The sequence below is a fragment of the Metopolophium dirhodum genome, chromosome 6 (assembly GCF_019925205.1).
Source record: "Metopolophium dirhodum isolate CAU chromosome 6, ASM1992520v1, whole genome shotgun sequence".
Lineage (NCBI taxonomy): Eukaryota > Metazoa > Arthropoda > Insecta > Hemiptera > Aphididae > Metopolophium > Metopolophium dirhodum.
Window position 1 is genome coordinate 13,211,465 of NC_083565.1, and position 23,473 is coordinate 13,234,937.

The 23,473-nt window shown below is 28.5% G+C and overlaps 3 protein-coding genes and 1 long non-coding RNA gene across 4 annotated transcripts; 2 read left to right on the top strand and 2 right to left on the bottom strand.

Annotated features, from left to right (window-relative positions):
* The first annotated feature begins 493 nt into the window (after positions 1–493).
* On the top strand, positions 494–2,084 carry LOC132947121 (uncharacterized). The gene is made up of 3 exons (XR_009664832.1): positions 494–775; positions 853–997; positions 1,950–2,084. It is a non-coding gene; the product is annotated as an uncharacterized LOC132947121 (long non-coding RNA).
* LOC132947119 (endonuclease III-like protein 1) lies at positions 1,669–4,008 on the bottom strand. Its single transcript, XM_061017316.1, is given in 6 exon segments — positions 1,669–2,171; positions 2,244–2,403; positions 2,507–2,677; positions 3,471–3,608; positions 3,610–3,750; positions 3,824–4,008. Coding segments are annotated over 5 exon segments (843 nt in total). The 5' UTR covers positions 3,733–3,750; positions 3,824–4,008; the 3' UTR covers positions 1,669–1,920.
* A 4,475-nt stretch (positions 4,009–8,483) lies between these two features.
* LOC132947120 (uncharacterized histidine-rich protein DDB_G0274557-like) lies at positions 8,484–11,140 on the top strand. The gene is made up of 3 exons (XM_061017317.1): positions 8,484–8,611; positions 9,423–9,490; positions 10,644–11,140. Exons 1-3 carry the CDS (start codon positions 8,600–8,602, stop codon positions 10,831–10,833), a joined length of 270 nt encoding a protein of 89 aa, XP_060873300.1. The 5' UTR covers positions 8,484–8,599; the 3' UTR covers positions 10,834–11,140.
* Positions 11,141–13,790: 2,650 nt separating this feature from the next.
* LOC132947231 (uncharacterized protein DDB_G0272718-like) lies at positions 13,791–16,506 on the bottom strand. Its single transcript, XM_061017472.1, has 3 exons — positions 16,348–16,506; positions 15,603–15,670; positions 13,791–14,473 (listed from the first exon to the last, which is right to left on the bottom strand). The coding sequence occupies exons 1-3, from the start codon at positions 16,357–16,359 to the stop codon at positions 14,299–14,301; spliced, it is 255 nt and encodes an 84-aa protein (XP_060873455.1). The 5' UTR covers positions 16,360–16,506; the 3' UTR covers positions 13,791–14,298.
* Positions 16,507–23,473: the final 6,967 nt, after the last annotated feature.

Below are 23,473 nucleotides of genomic sequence, written 5' to 3' on the forward strand. Positions count from 1 at the left end.
TTACACCGAAATTCTATATAAATTATTATTACCTACCTACTAAATATTATGCCTTGTTAAAAAATTTTACGATGTTAAACTAGGGATCGGGGTACTCGTCCCGAAATTTCATGGAGTAAGAAAAACAAAGAGAAAAAGAAAAAGATAATATTACTCCGAAAATATTGCTCCGAATTTCAAAATTATATATTAAAGAACGTATATACGCAGTACCCACAAATATATTTTAAATATCCATAATTGTTAGTGGAATATTGCCTATTGGCATGAAAACAGAGTTTTTTTAGTATACTGTGTTATAGTGCACTGTTCCCAGTGGTGGTTACAGGTCTTTATTTTTTTTTTTTTTTTGGGGGGGGAGGGGGGAAAAATTGGTTAAACACAGTGTAAAACAAAGTGAAACTACTGCGATAAGAGAGGGGGGGGTGGCAAATGCCCCCTTTGTCCCCCCCCCCCTATGGATCCGCCACTGGGCACTGACTATGCCACTGCAGTGCAATGAGAACCAATATTTTTTTTATATAAAAAAAAAATGAGTACTCACTTAAAACCATGACTCAATAATATATATTTTAGTCATGCTTAAAACCATTATTATTATTATCTACGATTTGTATATAATGTACTGATATAATATTGTACCTACAATTTCACACTTGTTCAAACTTTTTAATCTTTAAGTATAATAAATACTAGATCCAGTTTTACATCCATTTTATATTTATGTAAAAACCATTTTTAAGGACTATTATCCTTTCTACAAACATTTTAATAAGTAAGAAACTAATCATTCAAATTTTGAATTAGATACATGCAAATTTTCAAAACAATTATTTACTAAATAATTTACAGTAATAAATATGGAAAACAGAAGTTTGCATCGCCACAGGACACTCCTTAAGTAGTACAAAAAAAATTCAAGAATATGAAAAAATTCCAATAATCAGAATTTGAATAAATTCATTATCAAGGATGATCATGCTTGGTTAATCGCTATGTATGTATTCATCACTCTATTCATAAGCTATTGTACACATGTCTGGTTTTTGAATTAATTATCTATGGTTCTATCAAATTCAATAAAGAAAAGTCACAATATTCCAAGTTAGACTCAAGTTCCATTTCACCCCTGTCAAAGGTACTTTACTACAAATATGAGTACACTGTGTGGTCTGCCAATGATTTTATCTTCTTCTATAGCTGGGATATGTATTACGTGGGACATCATTATGAGTTTAGTAGATTATTTAATTAATTATTATTTTAAACCACTTTATAGTTTATACATTTTATCTTTATACCTCCCATTAATCATAAATAAATAAAAATAAATAAGTGTTTTTGCTGTAAAACCAATGCTATTATTATAGGTAACAACAGTTTAGTTGTTTTGGTATCGTTTATGGAGTCTTCCAGACTTATAGCCAATTACTCTGAAGTCTGAATAGTGTATGGATTATAAACTACTTATTTAAATGCTTGTAAAAGAATTTTATAGTATATTTTCAACAGAAGAATCCCGTTATAAATACAAATTATGCAAATGTTTTAGCTTTTTTTATCTATAAAATCATGGATAGGTTATTATTTTATTTTATTTTGAGTATTTATTATTTATGTTAAGTATATTTTAATAGAAATCATAAATTACAATAACACATAAATAAATAATAGAAAAACAAATATATTTTTAAAAATCTCACTTCAACATAATAATATCAAAACATGCAGAAAGTAATTAATGAATTACAAAGTATAAAGGTATAATAATATAAGTATATAAAAACACCTCAATAAATGCTGTTTTACAAAAAATTATGAACATAACATGATAATAAATAAACAAAAACTGGATAATATTAATGAGATTTTAATAATACTGAAAATAGGTTATTAATAAATAATAATAAAAAAAAATATTTATTTATTTTTTATTTTTGTGTTGTTAGATACAGCGGAAGGACAAGTTTTTTTGTTTAAACAAGAATCACAATGAGGACCTATGGGTCGGCATATTGTCTGTCCAAATCCGACCAACATGTGATTAACTTCACGCCAAAGGTCTTTAGGTAACCAAGATTCTAAAGCAATACGTGTGTTTTCTGGTGTCTTGGTAGCTTTCTTTACCCATCCCAAACGATTACTTATTCTGTGTACATGAGTGTCGACTCCTGTGCAATATAAAAAATGTGTTAAGTTAAATGCAACTTATTTTTAAATATAATACTTAAATTGTACTGTACCAATTCCAGTAACTTCATTCCACGCGCAACTCATACAGAGATGAGCCATTTTAGGTCCTATACCAGGCAACTGACATAGGTCTTTTATTGTGTTTGGTATGTCACCATTATATGTATCCTTTAATATACGAGTTGTGCGTTTGATGTACTGAACTTTTGTCTGATAGTAATTAAAAATTAACATTCAACATAATTTAGATATATGTCAAACACAGAAATTAATAAATTGTAATTTATAAAGAGATAAATATTCAAAATATTACCTTCCAAAATCCAACAGGATAAATGAGTTTTCCTAAATGATCGTCCGACATTTCCAAAATGTTATCAACAGTCAAGCCATGCTGTTTTAAACGTTGCATAGCTGCAAAATTAACTTCATCTTTTGTTTGACTTGATAACATCAATGAAATTAGTACATGATATCTAACCACCTATAATATTATAGGAACATAAGACATACATGATACATATTACATTACATACACAAAACCACCTAACTTTGTTTATAATTCTTTGGTGTACCTATATATATTATAAATGTCTTAAGTCAAAACGACTAGTTTTCAGGAAGATTAAATAAAACATTGAAAAATCATTCAAAATCATTGACAAATAATGTCTGGGCTGATAATTAATTAAATTTAATATTCAATGTACCAAATAGTATGTTAACTACGAGGTTAACTATTAAGTAGAACTTAAAAATCAATTCTTCATTATTTTTAAGTGACTTAAGATAATTGGATTTTTATTTTATATGGCTTACGCTATCAAGGCATGTATTTAAAACTATTACTAAACTTGACTTAAGTTATTAAGACTATTTTAAAATTATTTATGTCAATTTTTTTAAATCTTGACTAGAGCATGTGTTTTGTACACAATATAATGTGACTTAAAATGTTTAAACCAAAACAAATTTCACTGATAGCGAGTTATAGTTTTGACTTACGTGATCTGTACCAACAAAATATAAAAATGTTTGATTTTAATAAGTAATAATACTATAAGCCAAAAATGGAAATTGTTGGTTTAAGACATTTATACCATACACCAAAGAATTATTATTAAAAAAAAATTGAATGGAATAACCAAAATATTTGACATCAAACTCAACAAGAATATCATTCCATTAATTACAATCCATTGGCATTTGGCTTTTAATAATAATTGTTTCAAATAGATAGGTAAAATATTATCTTATACACATCATGTGTTCCATACTTCTGGTGGTTCACTTAGGTCTGCAGCTTGATCACATCCCATATTGTCTACAGGTGCAACAATATCTTTACGCATTGTTCTTATATCATCCAATGTCTTTTCCCAATTTGGTGGCTTCCAATTAGAATTTGAAGTTTTTTTCATTAGTATCAGATTTTATTGTCAAATGTTTTCTCTTTTTGGCGACTTGCTCATTAATTTCAACCTTATTAGAATCAATTTTATCAGTTAATGAACGTTTATTCCTCAAAGATCGAAGCATTGTAATTAAAATGAAATCCTAAGGAAATAAAAATGTTTACTATAGAAAAATAATGTGTAATTATAATATAATAATTGATGTAGATATCTACCTATCTATTATAATTTCAGAACAGATACTTGACCTAGCCTTAGTATATTAATGAAATACTAAGTAAGTTGTAACTAAATAAACATGTAATTACTTAAAATTAAAAAAAAAATTTTTGTTTAAATGTTTTTCATTTATTCGGTGTTTTAAGTTTTTAAATTTGAATTGTCTCTTATCAGTGGTATAGAAAAAAAAGTAAGATTAACAACAACTACAGAATAGATAAGAATATTCTTATCTATCTCAGTAATCAGTGCCCACGGCATAGATAATAAAAAAGGTCTGAAACCACCACGGGGTGCACGAACCATCTTCGTGAAAGCACTGGAAGTGGAAGTGCTATTTAGTATTTAGTATTTAGCAATAATTCGTACCTCTACTCTCTAGAAGTCTAGAACAAGACCACTGTCACAACACAAATTTTTAATTTTGAGAAAAAGTGTTTTGAAGTCTTATATTTGAACGTTTGAAACTAAAAACTTAAATACTTGCTAAGATACTTTACAATATGACTTTTTCAAATATTATGAAATACTCTCTTAAACCCAAAAAGTTAGACTTGTGGCTTTTTACAATTTTTTAACTGAGTGCAAGACTGCCATATTTTGAGATGTGGCCGTATTGCATACAGAAATTGATTTAAGGACAGCCATATTATATAGGTACTAAAATATGGCACTATTGCATTTCATAATTTGTCTGCAATATAACAAAATATAAAATGCAATACCGCCACAACTCTTAATATTTCTGTTTTGAACTCAACAGTTAACACATCACACAATAATTAGATTTTATTTAGCGCAAGAACATCACAAATCGAAATAAGACAGTCTTGAATTTTGACTTCAGTGATCAATTGAATAGGTAAATTAAAATAAGTAGGTATACTGCCATAAAGTAGATATGGCTCTCTTGCTTTGGAAGTTAGCTACAAATTTAATAATTCAATACTGACGCATCTTTTTAGTCCAATGAAAAATTCTAATGAATATGACATTGTTGCATTTTATAGAACTATTTTTTCAGTAGGTACCTATTCGAAAATAATCATAACTTATGACGACTATTTTAAGTCAATTTTTAAAATTTATAAATATTGAGTTGTGGCAGTCTTGTTCTAGAGATGTGATATAAACGTCACGTGAAACACATAATGCACCAATAATATTATTGCTAATAATAACGGATTACTTATAACGGATCCATATTATATGGATACATTTTATATTTCTTTATTATAAATATCTGTATGGAGATACTAAAATATAATGTTATAATAAATTACTATTGTTTATAGTATAATATTATAATGTATAGTCGAAGATAATTGATTTGGTTTTTAAAAAAAAATTGTATTTTATTATATTATACAATATAGAAAGTAATAATTTACGTAATTGTGATTTGTGAAATGTCTTATGTTTCTACCACTAACTATATATATAATTAATAATTTTTTTTGCATTGGCCTAGCCTATGACAACTTTTCAAAAGAGCAAAAAAATCGTTTATGGCCTAATTCCCTAATTCGCAAATGTTCTGCAAATGGTATATCTCCATCATTTTTACAATGATAATATGGAGATAGGGCTTTTTCTTGTTGTTAAAATCATTACATTGAAGATACAATAATTTCTAATTATCAATCTCATAAAGAATAGAATGATACAATTTCAGTTACAACTTTATCATACGATACAGTTTTTTTTTCTTAATATTTTAATCACTAATAATCTCAAAATCACAATTTTAGAGTTACCTACACCCTTTGCGACTTGGGCCGACTTTAATATGTTTTATTTCCAAAAATGTTCGATGTGGTATTGTGGTCCCACAATATTATAATCGAAAAAATGATAACACAAACATTGTGAACAACGGTACCCATACATTTCTGATTTTATTAATCTAGCCATGTTATGTATTTTGAGTATTCAGGGAGAAAAAATGTCTAGGTTAGGTTTGGTTAGGCATTTTATTATAAAGGTGTTTTATACCTATACATTTATTTATCAAGTGTAAATAGTAAATACCACTGTCTACTGGTACCCCACAATATGAAATAAATACCTTAAAAGTACCAGCACATATATAGTTCGTAAAAAATAGTAACAATATTGTGATATTTTCATACTAATATAAGTGACATATTAAATAAATTATACAAATATTCTACAATTTTTGTCCCCCCCCCCCCCCAAAAAAAAAAGTTATCTAATGATTTGAATGGCCTGCAAACATTTTGGCACCAACGAAAAAAAAAAGGTGGATAAGTGGATGTCGCTCTGCTGTACAGTACGTTACTAGTGGGTCACTGTAATGGATGGTGTTAAATTTGAATTCAATGATATAATATCATTGTATAAAAAAAAACGATTCTGAGCGAAAACGGTCAGTCAGCCTATGATATTACCAAGTATATTTGATGATATTATTGTGAATAAAGTAATTTATATATAACCTATTTACGTGGAGCCTCGTTTTAAAATTTTAAATCCTTAGCCATAAAAGTAACATTTTATACATTTTTAACTACAAAATAATTAATAAATTATAAATTTGATAAATGTTGTCAACATTTGAACTTTAAATGCTTATAAAAAAAAAAATTGTGCCTATGTATTTTTTAATATTTTTCAACTGCTATTAGAACGATATATCAGGAGCCTTATATTAAATGTTCACGCTTTTTTACCCAACAAAAAAAAATTTTATTGATATTTATAGAAAAAAAAACTAAAAAAATTGAAAACGTCCGTAATGTCCGTTAACCGCTTAAAAAGAGTCAAAATATTTTCAAAATTTTATGGTGTATAGATAATGCTAATATAAACATTCAGTGAAATTTTCAAGTATCTACAGTCATTCGTTTTTCAATTACAATAAAATAAGAAAATTGTTACATGAGAAATCGAGTGAATATCAAATGTTGTAAAAATATAAATTTCAGACGCTCATAAAAATTCAGTCAAAATTTCATGTCCCTACGGTCATTTGTTTTAGAGTTACAACAAAAACCAAAATCGATTTTCTCGAAAACAGATTTTGCGTAAAAATTCACGTTTTTCCTTAATTTTTCTTTTGTTTTTCACGTCGCTTTTGAAAACTACTGGGAAATTTTTACTTTTGACCTCCCAAAGTACCAACTACATTCACTTTCCTATCAGAAAAGTTACTGTTGAAGAAAATCCAAGCTCTTTTACTGTCCTAAAAGGTGATGACAGACACAAAAATAAAAAAATTAAAAGAAAAAAAAAATAAAAAAAAAAAAAACACACATCATTGTAAATTCAATACATTCATCGCTTCGCTCAGAATCTAAAATGTTGAAATGACGCCCCTGAATTATATATTTTGTGTATCTATGCAATACGCCAAAACGCCCATTATCGCCCAATATACGTTTTTAGATCACGCACAGGGTGTTACCACTGGGTATCTTCCCTAATCTAACTACTCATACCATATTTTACCTTTCATATATCAAACCTACTTATTATACAAAAAGCATGTATAGATTGTAGATTTCTTCAAATAAATAAAAAAAAAAAAAAAAAAGATCACGCGACGTGACGTGTACCTATCTATAATCACACGTATAATATTATGTGCATTTAGAGCGACAACAAATAACAGTAATAATATACAATCAGGAAATTCAAGATGTTATAAAACATGACCGATTATAAATATCGATGTAGAATATTACTCAATAACGTAATGCAATATACGGGCAATATCGCAATGATAATAAATAATAATTATACATTTATATTTTATAATCGTTTTAAAGAGGATGAAAAAAATTAAAGAAAAAATAGATCGAAAGTTTTTTTTTAACACCACGTACCTATACCTACGACCAAAGCCGGGCTTAGCAAAATCAGCGCGCGGTGCCAAGATTCACTTTAAGCACCTTTCCTATTTATTCTTGTCACTGTATATACCTATATTAGTGTTTAATCGGAAAATTCTATGTATAATAGAAAATAATAATAATATTACTATTCATTTTTAAAATACAAATTCAAATTGTTTATTTAAAATAATATTATATTATATATTTTGGCACTCCTGTGCGGGTCGTGGCACCCGGTGCGTATGCCGCTCTCACAACCCCCTATAGTCTCTGCCTACGACAGTACGACATCGAACGTACACCTCAACGGCTCAATATAATAATGATATGTAAATGCATAAACCTTACATGCCGGTGATGAACAAACCAGTTTCGGCGGCGTACTATATACTATATTATACAACTGTATCGGACTTAATAAATAATATTACACTTAATGTACACATAATATTATTTACCTACCTGTTAGACGTAACGATACACCCGTATAAGTGATCTCGTTGGCCTGTCCGCCGTCTCCAGCGCAGAGGCAAACAGCGAAATACCTAGCTAGAAGTTGCATAACGCACATGCAAGCGCGTATTATAACATTATATCTATACGACTAAACTGCACATATGCGCTGCACTGGTAAACCCTTCTGGGCAATTATAACTGCACTCCTCTTGAAACGAACAATAATAATAACCCGAACCCGTTCTAGTCCGTCCGAGCACAATATTCATGATTATGACGTATAGGTACCGCTCACTCACATGGGTAGGGTAAGTTAGGCGTACCTATATATAAACGTGTGCGATTAAAACATGACAACTTGTGCATTAATCGTGAACGAGAACGTCCGATCGTCTCTATATACTATTAAATATATATATATATATTATTATCTACGTGACACCACAACCAGCAGCAAAAATGAAAACCTCAGTGAGTACCTACATTGTAATATATTATTGGTATAGTATCATCTTACTATAATACTATATAAAAAAACTGTGTCGTGTTTATTGATTTTGTTCTGACCACGTCAGCCCCTTTTCAGTTTTTCACACGTATTTTTAAGCTTCGATTCGTTGATTTCTTGACGTCTGTTCGATTTTGTTGTTTATATTACGAACAAATGTGATACTTTACGATAGACTATAGTAATAAACAGGGCCTTTACACATATTAACATGTACTCCTTACAAGTATATACATGTATTTATTATATTAATTTATTTGTTATATAATATGTAATCATTATGAACCCCCCCCTCCCCCCCCTATTAAATTCCTGTATACGGCACTGGTAACAAATGCTTTTTGAAGATAAATAATAATTGAGGGTATGCTTATGGTAACGAGTCAAACGTGCAGTGTGTATACGATCATCAGAGATAACAAGCAACTCGCTTGCCACGCCTACAATGCACAATTCAAGCAGAATATTGTGATCTGTTATAAATTATTGATTAAAATAGACAAATTATTATTTATTTACAAAATAAAATTACTTAAAAAAATTGCTAGTTTATAATTGATATAAATCCTCTTTTTAATTTTAATACATTTGTATGTACCTAGGTACCTACTAAATAAAAAATAACTTTTCGTCTACAATATTTTAATTTAAAAAAAAAACCACAAATATATAACACATATTATAGTCTGGTATAATAGTTAATTAAAACTCATTAAAATTAAACAAATTTTTTTTTGGTCATATTTTAATGCGCTTTTATTATAATTATTTAAGGTTGCTATTCTTTTGACTATTCTCTCGGTGGCTGCTGCTTCTCCACTGTTCTTTGGTCATTCAAAAGAGTAAGTAAAATACATATTATATTTCTTTTGACTATAAATTATTTTTAAAAAACAAAGAATATTAATGGATTTTGCAGTGCATAATATGCACGAAATAACAAGGATTATGATGCATGAACGTTTATTGTTTAACTTTCAATTTTAAAGTTTTTATCATACAATATAATATATATTATGGTAAAAAGCCGAGTAAAAAACTTTTAAATGCACTATGTATTTATATATACTTTATATATAATTGGTAATTTAAATTTATTGAACTACTTTAAAACAAATTATATAAATACAGTGCAGATACATAAACAAACTTATACTACACACATAAATATATTATATTGTATGGTATTTACATTTTTAGTTTTTGAATCAGACAAGTACCTATTTAAGTATAGTAGTATAGTAGACAGTATAGTTTTATATAAGAAGATTAAGTTATTTGTTTTGTATATCATATTATAGACACATACTTACTGAAATAATGAAATGCATATTATTATGTCCTTTCTTGTAACATATGTGCTTTGAATCAACAATAATACTTTTAGTAATTAATACAACTAATACAAATATTGCATCTGAAATTTCCGATTTGTTATTACTATGGGTATTTTAGTATTTATAAAGTAAAAAAAACTGCAGTGATTGTTTTAAATATTATTTTAATTTCTATGGAAAATAGCTAAAATATGATTTAAATACTAAAACAATTTCATTAAATTTCGATTATTTTCTTATGAATCTCAAAATGTATACACGTAATCGTAAATATTTAGTTGAAATACTTGTGGAGATTTCATAAGAACATAACGACATGCTCCCTATACCTACCAATTTGTTTATGGTAAAAACCGGATGGTTCTATACAAAATAAACATTTTATATTTTATTTGAAAAAGTAACGCGTAATATCATCAATTATGGTTTATCACCAATTTTATAAATTCCATCTGCGTATTTTGTACGGATTGTTTTAAATTTAGCTATTATTCCTGGCCCACTCGAGATCATATTATGAAATAATATAATATTATAATATACTGTATTGAAATTTAAATCTCTGGATAACTTAAAGTCCATGTTAATAAGTCAACTAAGCATTTACATTTATAAACATTTATTTTATCAAGAGTTAACCATTATTTACGATTTATAGCGAACACCACGTTATCCATGTACCATACCATGTACACAAGGTTCCAGTTTACATCAAAGAACCCGTATACATTGAGAAGCCTGTCTACATATACAAGACCGTCGATCATCACCACGAACATCACTACCATCACGAAGACCACCATGATGACCACTATGACCATGATGATCATTATGACAGCCATTATTGATAAGGATAACACCTAATAATAAAGACTTTTAAAAGTTATAGAATATAGATGTTTATAAATTCAAGACCAATTTACTTTTGTAATATAATTATAATAGGTCATGAATCGTAAACTTAAAGCTCCTTTTTTACCATGTAAAATAATGCCTGTTATTAATTATTTTATTTAAATTCCCTAATGGTTTTGTTTAGTTTATTGTAGTTTTTAAATTGTTATTTTTTCTGCTCTTCACTAAAACAATTAATTGTTTTTATTTGATTATTGACTATTGTGTTTTATTAAAATTAAAATATTTCAAAATATAGTATATTAAATAAACATTTTTGTTTCCCTAAACTACTAAATGATTTCCACTTACATTAGGTACAAACTTTATAAATTATAAGATTTGTTTGATATTATGGTAAAAACACTGGAGGCACTCGTCTCAAATCACAATAATTACATCACTAGATATTTTGGTATGTAAATGATATGGTATTTGAAAATATTAACGAGTAAGTATCACATTAAAAAATCAGGGTATTCCCTCTGCAGTCTCCTGTATAGTAGATTTTAAGTTTACCCGGTTATTGTTTGTGCAGCAGTTGTTTGTAAATAATTTCGATGCTCGCTATTGCAGATGATCATTTTTGTAACTCTTTCGTTTATAGTTTTTGCTATTGAGTTGACACATTAAATCAGTGTATTATTGTTGTCTTTCGGTGTATATTGTATACGTATTGATGAATCTGTACAACCGTGGTCCTCAATGACAATGTCTGTTAGATGTTGGAAAATGAGTTGGGGTGCTAGGTGCCACAATTGCGTAGCCGTTTTGAGAGTCATGTTTGGGTAGAGTTTGACCAACACGATTAGGAATGCGAATGTGCTACAACTAATGTTTTGCGTTATAACTCATAATCTCTGGCAGTGATACTTCATTATTCGGTATTGGTTATGGTATGGTATGGTATGGTTATGGTTTTGATTGGACGATTCAAGGCGGTCTTTTGAAGGTTTGTAGCTTGAGCTTATAATTATATTGGAGTTTTCTATTTTTAAAAGATAACCAGGCAATTGTCATTGGTTTGTCTGTTGTGCCAAAGCGTTTAATTAATTTAACATAAAAATGATATGCCTCTAATTCAGATTTCAGCTCATCAGTTGAAATGTCTGCGGGGACACCTTTAATCACTACCTTTAGTTGGCGGTCGGAAGTGAGGGCGAATGTGCAGCGTTTTCCGCTTACAAATGATGCTGATTAAACAAGATGAGGTGAAATCGTTAATAATCACAATAATAACACACGAACACTAGTTTTATCACTGTACAGTGTACATTATTATGATGCTGCCACAAGTGACGTTAATTCAATTACTATTGTAAAGAGTAACTAAAGTATTAGGGTCAACAAATAATCTAAGTGTTTATAGAAAATATACGCTTTAACTCGTTTATTCACCGAGTCCCAAATATTGCTGATGTCAAATAACTGTAGGTACTTGAAATTTACACCAACTGTTTATTTTATCAGTTTCTATACTTGATAACATTTTCAAAATAATTTCACTCGGTTTTGGCTGTATACGGATTTTTTATTATTATTGTTTAATTCGCTTCAACAACAAATACGTTATTAGCGTATTATAGAAGTATTTTTTTTTTTTTGATTACAATTTCTATTTCTTTAAATGTTAAATGTTATCGTCATCATCGACACAAATACACAGTGCGGGTTCGACAGTCATACTCTTGTGGATCGATTAGCGGGTAGAGGCAGTACCTACATACTTTTACGTAAACACAATGACCAATGTGCGATTCCCTTTAACCCGCATAAAAAAATATTGAAAATATGTATTTTCGATACTTTTTAAATGGTATACACAAAAATCTTATTAGAAAATTTGTGTTAAATTTTCAACATTATGTGTGAATATGATTTTACGAGTGAAACCAAGAATATTGGATAAATTGACATGAAACAAGCATAGCGACAGATTTTGATTGGGTAGATAACCAATCGTAACGAATTGAGATGGCCGAGAAGAGCGCCTGACAGTGATGAGAAGGCCACTATATACGCACGACGACCGTGATGACGACTTGGATGTATGCAAGATGACCACAAAGGAAATAGGAGACAACGAAGGAAAGAGAAAAATGTATAAACGGAAAAAGGAAAATTCTAGATTATTATGAGGGGGTAAAATGGTATAAGTCTCTGTGATCGGATCGATTTGGTGCGATAACCATAGAGCGCACACTAAGTCGAACAAAAAAATGATGTCGAAGGCTGTCAGATACTCAGATATGATGACGACAGCGGGGTTGATTCGATAAGCAAAATAAACTGGATGACAATATAACTGTTCGGGCTTACGACGGTCATTAGTTCCGACCTCGGGGCAGTCGATATCGCCATGATCACTGCGGCCCAAATCCAAACGAATGCCTGCAGAGATGACCCGAGTTACAAGTCAGAGTGGAACTCGCAACATAGAGGTCAAAGAGGAATCAAATAAACAAGTACTCGCTGAGTCGCAGACAAAATGACTAAATATTTAATTTAAAATTTGTACAGCTGCAGTGGTTCACGAATTCCCAATATAGGTGGTCCGTAAACCCAAGGTGTCCGAGGTTATTATAATTAAATTGTAATAGTTGTAGTACCTAGTGTTATACCTATATGTATAAATAAGATATTTATGCTGGGTTGCATAACAATCACTAAATATTTAACAAATAATTAGTGACCTAACCTCTTACTCCCTTAAACAATATTTAGTGAGCCATGATTGGTCCGGATTACATTATATTGAACCATTAAAGGAATACATTTTTATGCGACCCGGCATTAATGTATTGAATAAATGTATATTGTATACGTCTTGTATTTTGAATGAAATAATAATAATTTCTTGAAAAAATGTTTTGTCACCAAAAGGTGTGCGAAAATTAAAAAAAACCATAGATAGAATTTAATTTTAATTTTAATTTTTAATGTTTAAACAAAATTTAAACTTTTACATAAATATAAAGCAGGGAACTTCCATAAGTATATTCTAATGTATATTCGAGTTATATACCTGGTCCAATATTTAAGTTTTAGCTATGAGTACAAAGCTTAATTCGAATTACATAATGTAAGTGAAAATAATTTAGTAGTTCAGGGGAACACATCATTTTATTGAATATACTATATTTTAATAAAACACAATAGCCAATAATCAAATTAAAACAATTAATGGTTTTCGCGAAGAGCAGAAAAAATAACAGTTTAAGAACTATATTGAATAAACTAAACAAAGCAATGAGGTAAATTGAAAGAAATAATAACAACAGGCATTATTTTACATGGTAAAAAAGGAGATTTAAGTTTACGGTTCATATGACCTATTATAATTATATTACAAAAGTAAATTGGTCTTGAATTTTTAAACATTTATAACTTTTAAAAGTCGTTATTATAATTTAGTCTTATCAATAATGGCTGTCATAATGATCATCGTGGTTATAGTGGTCATCGTGGTGGTAGTGATGATCGTGATGGTCGACGGTCTTGTATATGTAGACAGGCTTCTCAATGTATACGGGTTCTTTGATGTAAACTGGAACCTTGTGTACATGGTATGGTACATGGATAACGTGGTGTTCGCTATAAATCGTAAACAATGGTTAACTCTTGATAAAATAAATGTTTATAAATTTATAATGCTGAGTCATTAACACGGACTTACACAAGTTATCCAGAGATTTAAATTTCAATATAGAATAATGTTATATTTAATAATATTATGATCACCAGCGAGCGAGTCATCAATAATAGGTAGTCAAAACGAGATTTATAAAATACGTAGATATTCTGTGCACCTACATAACTTATTACTCTGCACTTTCATGGCCCATGGGGATTTATAACATTGGCGATAATAACCATAGTTTACGATATTGCGCAAGAATTTTTCCAAATAAATTTTAATTATTGTGTGTAGAATCATCACTGTATTAAGATAAAAAAAAAATCGGTAGGTATTACCTTTAGGTAAACGTCGTTCTTATGGGAAATCCACAAGTATAGCAACTCAAATTTGTTAGATTCCATGTATATATTTTTATATTCATAAGAAAATAATCGAAATTTGAAGAAATTTGTTTAGTATTATAATAGGATTTTAGTTACCTATTTTTTTATAGAAATTAAAATAAAACTTGAAACAATTACTATAATTTACTTAATAAATACCTAGTAATAACATATCAGAAATTTTAGACAACTATATTTGTATTCATTATTATTTATTACAAGTATTGATTCAAAACACAGAAATTAAAAGAAAGGATATGATAATAAATATTTCAAACGTAAGTACGTATACATTATGTATATAATATGCATATCAAATAATTTATTCTTTTTATATACAATAGTACTACTATGCTTTACTACTTTTCTGATTTAAAAACTAAAAAATATCATACAATTTATTATATTTATGTGTGTACCATATTATGTTTGTTTAGGTATCTATACTATATTTAGATACAAATTTTACTAGAGTAGTTCAATACATTTAAATTACCTAATATATAATGCATCTAAAAGTTTCTTACTCGTTTTTTCACTATATTATCATACAGATAAACATTTTAAAGTTAATATACACAAAACATAAACATAATTCATGTTATTTCATGCATATAATGCACTGCGAAATCCATTAATATTGTTTGTTTAAAAAAAAACTATTTACTATCCAAAGATATACAATATGTATTTTACTTACTGTTTTGGATGACCGAAGAACAGTGGAGTAGCAGCAGCCACCGAGAGAATAGTCAAAAGAATAGCAACCTTAAACATAATAATAAAAGCACATTAAATTATGACCGAAAAAAAATGAGTTTATTTTTCACAACTCATAAGTAATGAGCTACTATACCAGACTATAATATTATTTGTTACATAATATTTGAGTTTTTTTTTTAAACTAAAATAATGTTGACGAAAAAATATTTTTTAATTGGTAAGTAGGTACCTACCAAATTATTAAAATTTAAAATATAATATATTGAGATAATTTACATCGGACTGGCAATTTTTCTATGTAATTTTTTATTGTGAATAAATGATAATAATTATCAATTATTGATGATTGATTTTAATCAATAATTTATAGCAGTTGGAATTTTGCATTGTGAGATGTGGGACGTGCCAAGCGTGGTGGTGCTTGTTGTCTCTGATGGTCACACACGTTTGTATCTCTACCACAATTATATTTCTCTTCCAAAATCATTTGTGACTGTAATAGTGTTAGTAGTTATAGTATGACATTTGTTCGTAATATAAAAAAACAAAATCGAACAGACGTCGAGAAATCGACAAAACGAATCTATGCTCAAGAACGAAAACCGGCTGTCGCGGTGAAAACATATTCGAAAATAACGGTACAGTTTTCTTGAAAGATTCCCATATAGTAATATATTTTCAAAGATCGCGATAAAAACATAAAACAAAATCGATGTACTCACTGAGGTGTTCATTTTTGCGGCTGGTTGTGGCGTCACGTAGATAATATATAATATTTTGGACCCGACCGGACGTTTTCTCGTTGACGATTGCTGCACAAGTTGTCACGGTTTAATCGCGCACGTTTATATATAGGTGGGCCGGTGGTACGCCTAACTCACCCTACCCACGTGAGTGCGCGGTGGGCACACATATATCTAAGATAATTATGTAAATTCTGCTCGGACGGCCTAGGAGACGGGTCATTATTGTTGTCCGAGGAGCGCAGCAGAAATTGCCGCAGAAGGGTTGACCCGCGCAGTGCAGATGTGCAGTGGATATCATAATAATACGATCGCAAGTGCGTTATGCAACTATTCGCTCGGTATTTCGCCGCCGTTTCCCTCTCAGTCGGAGACGCAGTCGGACAGGCCAACGAGATCACGCACGTCATGTGTAACGGCCAACAGGTGGGTAGGCATACATGATAATATTATGTGTACAGGTATATATTATCGTTTATCGGGTCCGATTTAGGTGTATAATATAAACGGCGAGCCGACGAAACGGGTTTGTTTTACACCGTCGAGTGAGGTATAATACGCACACATATTATTATGTTGAGGTGTGTATACGTCGTCGTAATTTTGTGATGTTAAAAAAAAATTCGTGAACTATTGTTTCGTTAATTTTTTCCATCCTCTTTAAAACGGTTATACATTTATAATTATTATTATCATTGCGATACTTGCGCGTATAACTTTACGTTATATATTATTCTGTATATATATATGATAATCAGTGTGTTTAATAACATCTCGAATTTTTTGATTGTATTATTATTTGTTATTATTATTATTATTATTATTATTGACGCTCTTAACGCTATGCACACAATATTACATGTTATTATATACGCCACGTGATCTAAAAACCTATTGCATAGGTAGGTACACATAAACATATACCAATGTAATAAATAATTATGCCAATTATGGTATCGTGTAAATATTTCGTTCTTTCGTTTGAACACGCAGCTGAAGCTCTAATAAAGATTGTTACGTTTGAAACTTTCTTATGTAATTTAATAACTAGTATTTAATTTTCAAACTTTTGCAAACTAACAGAAAAAAAAAATAAAAATGACGAGTATTTAGTTTTATTTATTACTATGATCATTAATTGAAGTTTTATTTTGTTTTTCGTATTTTCGTACGAGTAAATACGAACATAAAAACATACTATTTAACATTTTAAACATAACTTATTCATTTTTATACATTAAATAGTTTTATTTATGTTACAAATGGATACATTTATTAATAATTTTTAATAGATTTAGGTACAGTATATAGCAATTAAAATACGATGCCTTGCGCTTTGAGTTTGGATTAAAATTAATTAAAAAACAATATGTAATTGTATGTTTAGTTTTATCAAAGACTTGAGGTGAAACATGACAGGTTGTTCTAATAGTTGCTAAAAAATATTAAATATAATGCTGAATCCTACTTTTGCGGCTATACGATGATACATTTGCACATGTCTATATCAGACAACTCGTTTTGAATTACGAATTTAATATTTTTTTTTCGAATTTGGTGCATAATTCGAATAAATTCGGTTGACCATTATTGTGTATTTTATAATACGATTTATGCACGAATAATGCATATTTTATAAACAATTATATATAGAAACCATATAAAATAGTGGGTATTATTATGGTTATAATATGAAGATTTAATCACTATATTATTATGAAACGCACCTATTCCTATACAGTATACGTGGTGTTCTAATATTAGTTAATTAGTAATTACTACTATAAGTACCTTAAATTATAGGCAATTCATTTTTCGAATTTCAAATCTATTTATATCGCTAAATACGTCTATATACGGTGAAAACTTTATTGACATTTATTGTATAGTCTACACGAGTAAAACAAAATGCATTGCTTTGTCGATCACTATATTCAAAAAACATAACCCGTTAGTCTAGATGTCTTAACGTTTTAAAAGTAGATTGAAAAACACGCCCACGACACTCGATTGCATTCACGGAAAGCACAAATATATAGCTATAGGTTATTAGTGCAATCCAGTTTTTAGTGTATTTTACATGCGAGTTCAAGCCGTAACCATGTTGTTGCATTTGATATTATGCAACTGAAATGTGTACCTAAACTAAAAGATAACTTATAAAATCGGTGGTGTAAGTATATTGTATATTTGTACCCATTAATATCTAATAATATATTCCAAACTATATAAACGTAAGATTAATTAGGTACTTCCTTAATAGTTTATAGTGGAATTATAGACTATAAACGTTAAAGACAATTGTTTGCCCAGTTATCCAAGATTATGATTTCATAATTTTAGAATTTTACATCATAACAATTAATTAAATCATATCTTGACAATTTTAATTTTTGGAATTTATAGCTATATTATACTTTATGAACATATTATAATACCATAAAAAAAATACAATATTAACAAGCCATAAGTACAATTTGTGCTTATAATATTGATATAATGATTAGTCTTGCCAAGCTCTGCTCTAGATAGGTAGGTATATAGGGTTACAAATTATAATTGTATATTTTTAATCATGGCAATTAAAAATTAAGTAGTTACCTACCGGTTAATGAATAAATTATGATATTTAAAAAGTAAAAGTCTGAACTCGTATTTAAACATTAATTATACAAGATGGACAAATAAACGTGGCCATTTGAATGTAAAAAAATTTATACTAATTATACAAAAAAAAAATATTAAAATATTAATCTATGTTAAATTGTAGTATAATATCAATAAAAATATGTAGGACATGGTACAACTTAGGCTAAAATACTTAACTGATCGTACTATGAAGTGCTATTAATGAATAGCTTCTTCTTCGAGCCAACCATGACCAATGCCCTATAATTGTATTACCCCTCCATTGTGCTTATTGTAATTATATTTTTATACAGATTGTACAAATAAAAAACAAATATGACAAAACTGATCGAACATTCGTAATTTATAGTATATTATTCTATACGATAGTTATGATAAACTAGTGAGGACCTAACCATATTATATTTCATTTTAAGTGTATGATTGAAATGTGTGTTCATTTTTGTCCACAAGATAATTTGCAAATTTATGAGCTTTGAAGAATTATTTGAAAATTTGATCTTCAAACGCTTATTGCAAAAAAAGTGTGCTAGTACATTTTAAATTGCTTATGAATTAATATTAAAAAGTTTTAAAAACAAGTTTATGAATTATAAGGGACCTTGCATTTAATTTTCAAGTTTTTTCACCATGAAAAAATATCGGGGAAAACGGGAATTTTGATGCAAAAACAGATTTTGACCAAATTTATCTTGTTTTATGATGGTTGTAATTTAAAAGTGAATATCTGTAGAGTTTTTATTACTGGAATTTAATAAAAAAAACTTTTGTTTTAAGTCACATACATGTTTTGTTAACGATTGAACTATTGAAGTTTAAAATTTAGTGACATTGGTTATTCACGCGTAAAATTACTATTTCTCCTCAAATGATTTTTGTTATTTGTTATTGTAATTAAAAAATATTAATATACTATGATATAATTATTACATAATTTGTAATATTAATACACACTCTCTAAGCCTTCGAGATTTCCTACTTTTCCGGTGAGTTTTCCTAAAATTTTCTTTCAAAAAAACCTTGTCCTTACAATTACATACCTACAAAAATAAAAAAGAATCAGCCTAATCGGTCGAGGAGTTTCTGAGATTAGCCGTTTCAATGTATATAAGTATAAATTAGTTCCACGTTTATAATATAGTAAGAATTAATATAATTACTTAATTATAACAAGAGTTTTAAAAATATAGACTCCTCTCGGAATCGTTTTTTATCGTATGAAATGATTTATCATTGAATTAAAATGTATGACATCCATTATAGCGTGACCTATAGGTGCACTCAAAATCACACCTATGCAGAAGAGGGATTTCCCCTGTTTTTAAATGATTTTTTTAATTTGTTTGAAATATTGAAATATTTACAATATTACTTATATACCTAAATACTTTTTTTTGTGTGTATTTTAATTAATAGTAAATAAAAATTTCTTATGAAGTTGATAATATTAGTGATATTTTCTGCGTTTGGAACTAATTCTGCTTCTACCTATATGTTGGATACCTCTATACTTGAACGGGATTTTGTACTTTCTGAGGTCGCTAATATATCGATCGAATTCTGTTAAGTTAATGACGCAAGTTACATACACTGGAGAGGTTCCTCTTTGGTCATTAGGTATTTAGGTACACACGTGTGTTATCCTTGTTTGAACTTATTATTGAACTAATATTCAGAGCCGGTTTATTAATGTTTTTTATTTTTTATTTACTCAGACAATACAAATTTAACTTCGAAAAAATCTAAATTGCTAACCATCTAACCATTTTATAATTTTAAAATTATACTATCTTTCTTGTAAAAATTAAAACTAATAATTTTTGTTGTTGATTTTTTTATAGTTAAAAATAACTTTAAAATTTAAAATATTATACTTTCCAAGCTGTAAAAATATCACGAATATCCATTGGTAATATAATTTATATAATAACTCTAAAATTATTAAAGTGATATATATAAAGCTCGTAAGTTTTTGTTTTGTAAGAATACAAGCGAATTTCCTTGACTTCTTCGTTAAGTTAGTAAACATACTCAATAATTATATTTTGCATGTTATAAACGTACAGTTTTTTTTTTCTAAATTGTGGTTATACCACCTTGATAACCTTAATGTCGCCATCTAATACAATTATTACTAAATTAATACAAATGTTTGTATTGGTAGCTCAAAGTAAAATATATTTGTATCGAGTTCGTACCTGGGGTGTGGATCCAGAGTATCGGCTGCCCCTACAACAGTTCCAGTATTATTTTGAAGAATTTTTACAATTGTACATTTACATATCTGTATAGTTGTATACTATGTTTATTATTTGGCATTATAGAAATTAAATCTATCCTCCCTTGAAAAATAAAAACAAAGTCGGTATAATATACAGCCTTGGTTGTAACCACCATAAATTATAAATATAAAATTTTAATATTTATATTAAAGATAATAATTAAATTCTGTTTCATAAATCATAAGGCTGAACACTAACTATATATTATTATTATATCTAAGTAATGAAGTGACGCAGTCTTAACGTCAAAAGAAAAAATGAATAAAATCTAGATATCGTAAACAAAACAAATGCTAGAGCTAAGAAACTAAGCATTAAATCATATATACCTACAGGTAAGTTACAACTGAATTATAAACTTCATACAACAATATTGACGTTATACTTATAAATGTAATTACAAGATACCGTGATGTAAGTATATGATAATAATTAATAATATATAATAAATGTGATGTTGTGTTGTGTGTATTCGTGTTTTCTGGATCAATTGTGTAGGTATATAGCTGATACCTAAAACTACTTGTATATGTACCTATTATGATTTTGGTTTTTTTGGTAAAAGTTGTTTGTATCTACTAGACCACTGCACTGTTTCCATTGATTATAAATTATTTTTTGTGAAGAGTTTGTTTTTGGCCGCGGGGCCCTATGAATGCCGTGACCTGAAAATAGGACGCCACCGAGTTCTTTGCGCAGTTAAGTAATTTTATACATACTAGCTGTAGGGCTATTTCGGCATGGCTGTCGCCTACTACTTCGACTATAAACGCTGCAAAAAGAACATTTATGGCTTTATAGTTATCAGTTTTTTTTTCGATGGCGATAACTGGTTTCCAATGGACGTTCACTCTTACACTTATAGTTGTAACACAAACATTGGAATTTATTTTTTATTAATGGCGAAAACTATTGATTGTATTTTTGTTTGAAACTATAATATTATATAATAACATAAGTAGGTACGTTTTACTAAAATATTATGATATCGTTATTAAAATAGGTAAAAAAATAATATGTATTATTATATTTTTAAATCAAATACTAAAATCAGTAAAATAAAGACTTTAAACTTAAAATTAATCATTGCATTAGTATAAAATAAATCTGAATGAATCACGTATTGAATACAATGGCATTGTCTTACATCCCTACAGTATTTTTAAAAGACTTACTGTAGTTTTGCTTACGTCAACTTTCATTCGAAGTATAGGTACTTAATCTAGAAATTATGGACATTTCCAATACTGGTACTACCCTTAATGAAGATATTTTGAATCTTTTTCTTCACTAATCAATAAACATGTATGCCCACAAAATACAATTAAACATTGTAAAACATAAACAATTTACCTACCTATTAAATAAAAACATTTATCCCATAAAACTTGTGTTATTTAATGTTAAATCTATTGATTTTGTATAAAACGTTTATTTCACTGAACCTATGTACATTGTAGTTACACATTATATTTGTTTGATCGAAAATTGATTTTTATAGAACATGTAGGTATTTATAACAAATAACTTCAGAGACATTATTTTTGATTGTAATTTGCAACTCGTGTAATATTAATATCATATTCATTATAATATTATATGTAATATACACTAATGCCTCCGCCCACTTATTTGCGTAAGTATAATTTGTAGTTATGACTTATGGAATAATATAATTTAGCGTTTTAACTGTAAAACCCAATAGGTAGGTACCATTATTTCTATGTAATTTAAATCCGAGTGAAAATGTATGTACTAATTTTTGTACCCAGATCCAAAAATAAAATGATTTCATTTACGCATTTGTTGCAAAATATTATTGTTCTCTTTCGTTTTTCTACATTCTATCATTTAATTACATAACGAATATCAAGTGCCTATATGTATTACCATATTATTTATAAATTGTGTACATGTCCATTCAACATTTTCGTATGATAAATGGTAATTTTACATAACTAATTAAAAGCTAAAGATTGAACTAAGAATAAATAAACACCATGTTCTTGTCCCGTGTTGATATCGTAATACATAATTAGACACACATCAAATGACAATTTTGTTACACAAAGACTTTGACACAATACTATTCCGTGAACTTTGTTAACGTTTCCACTAACAAATATCGAATATCTTTGCGCATTTACTTTGTTTAATTTAACATTAGAGGTTTT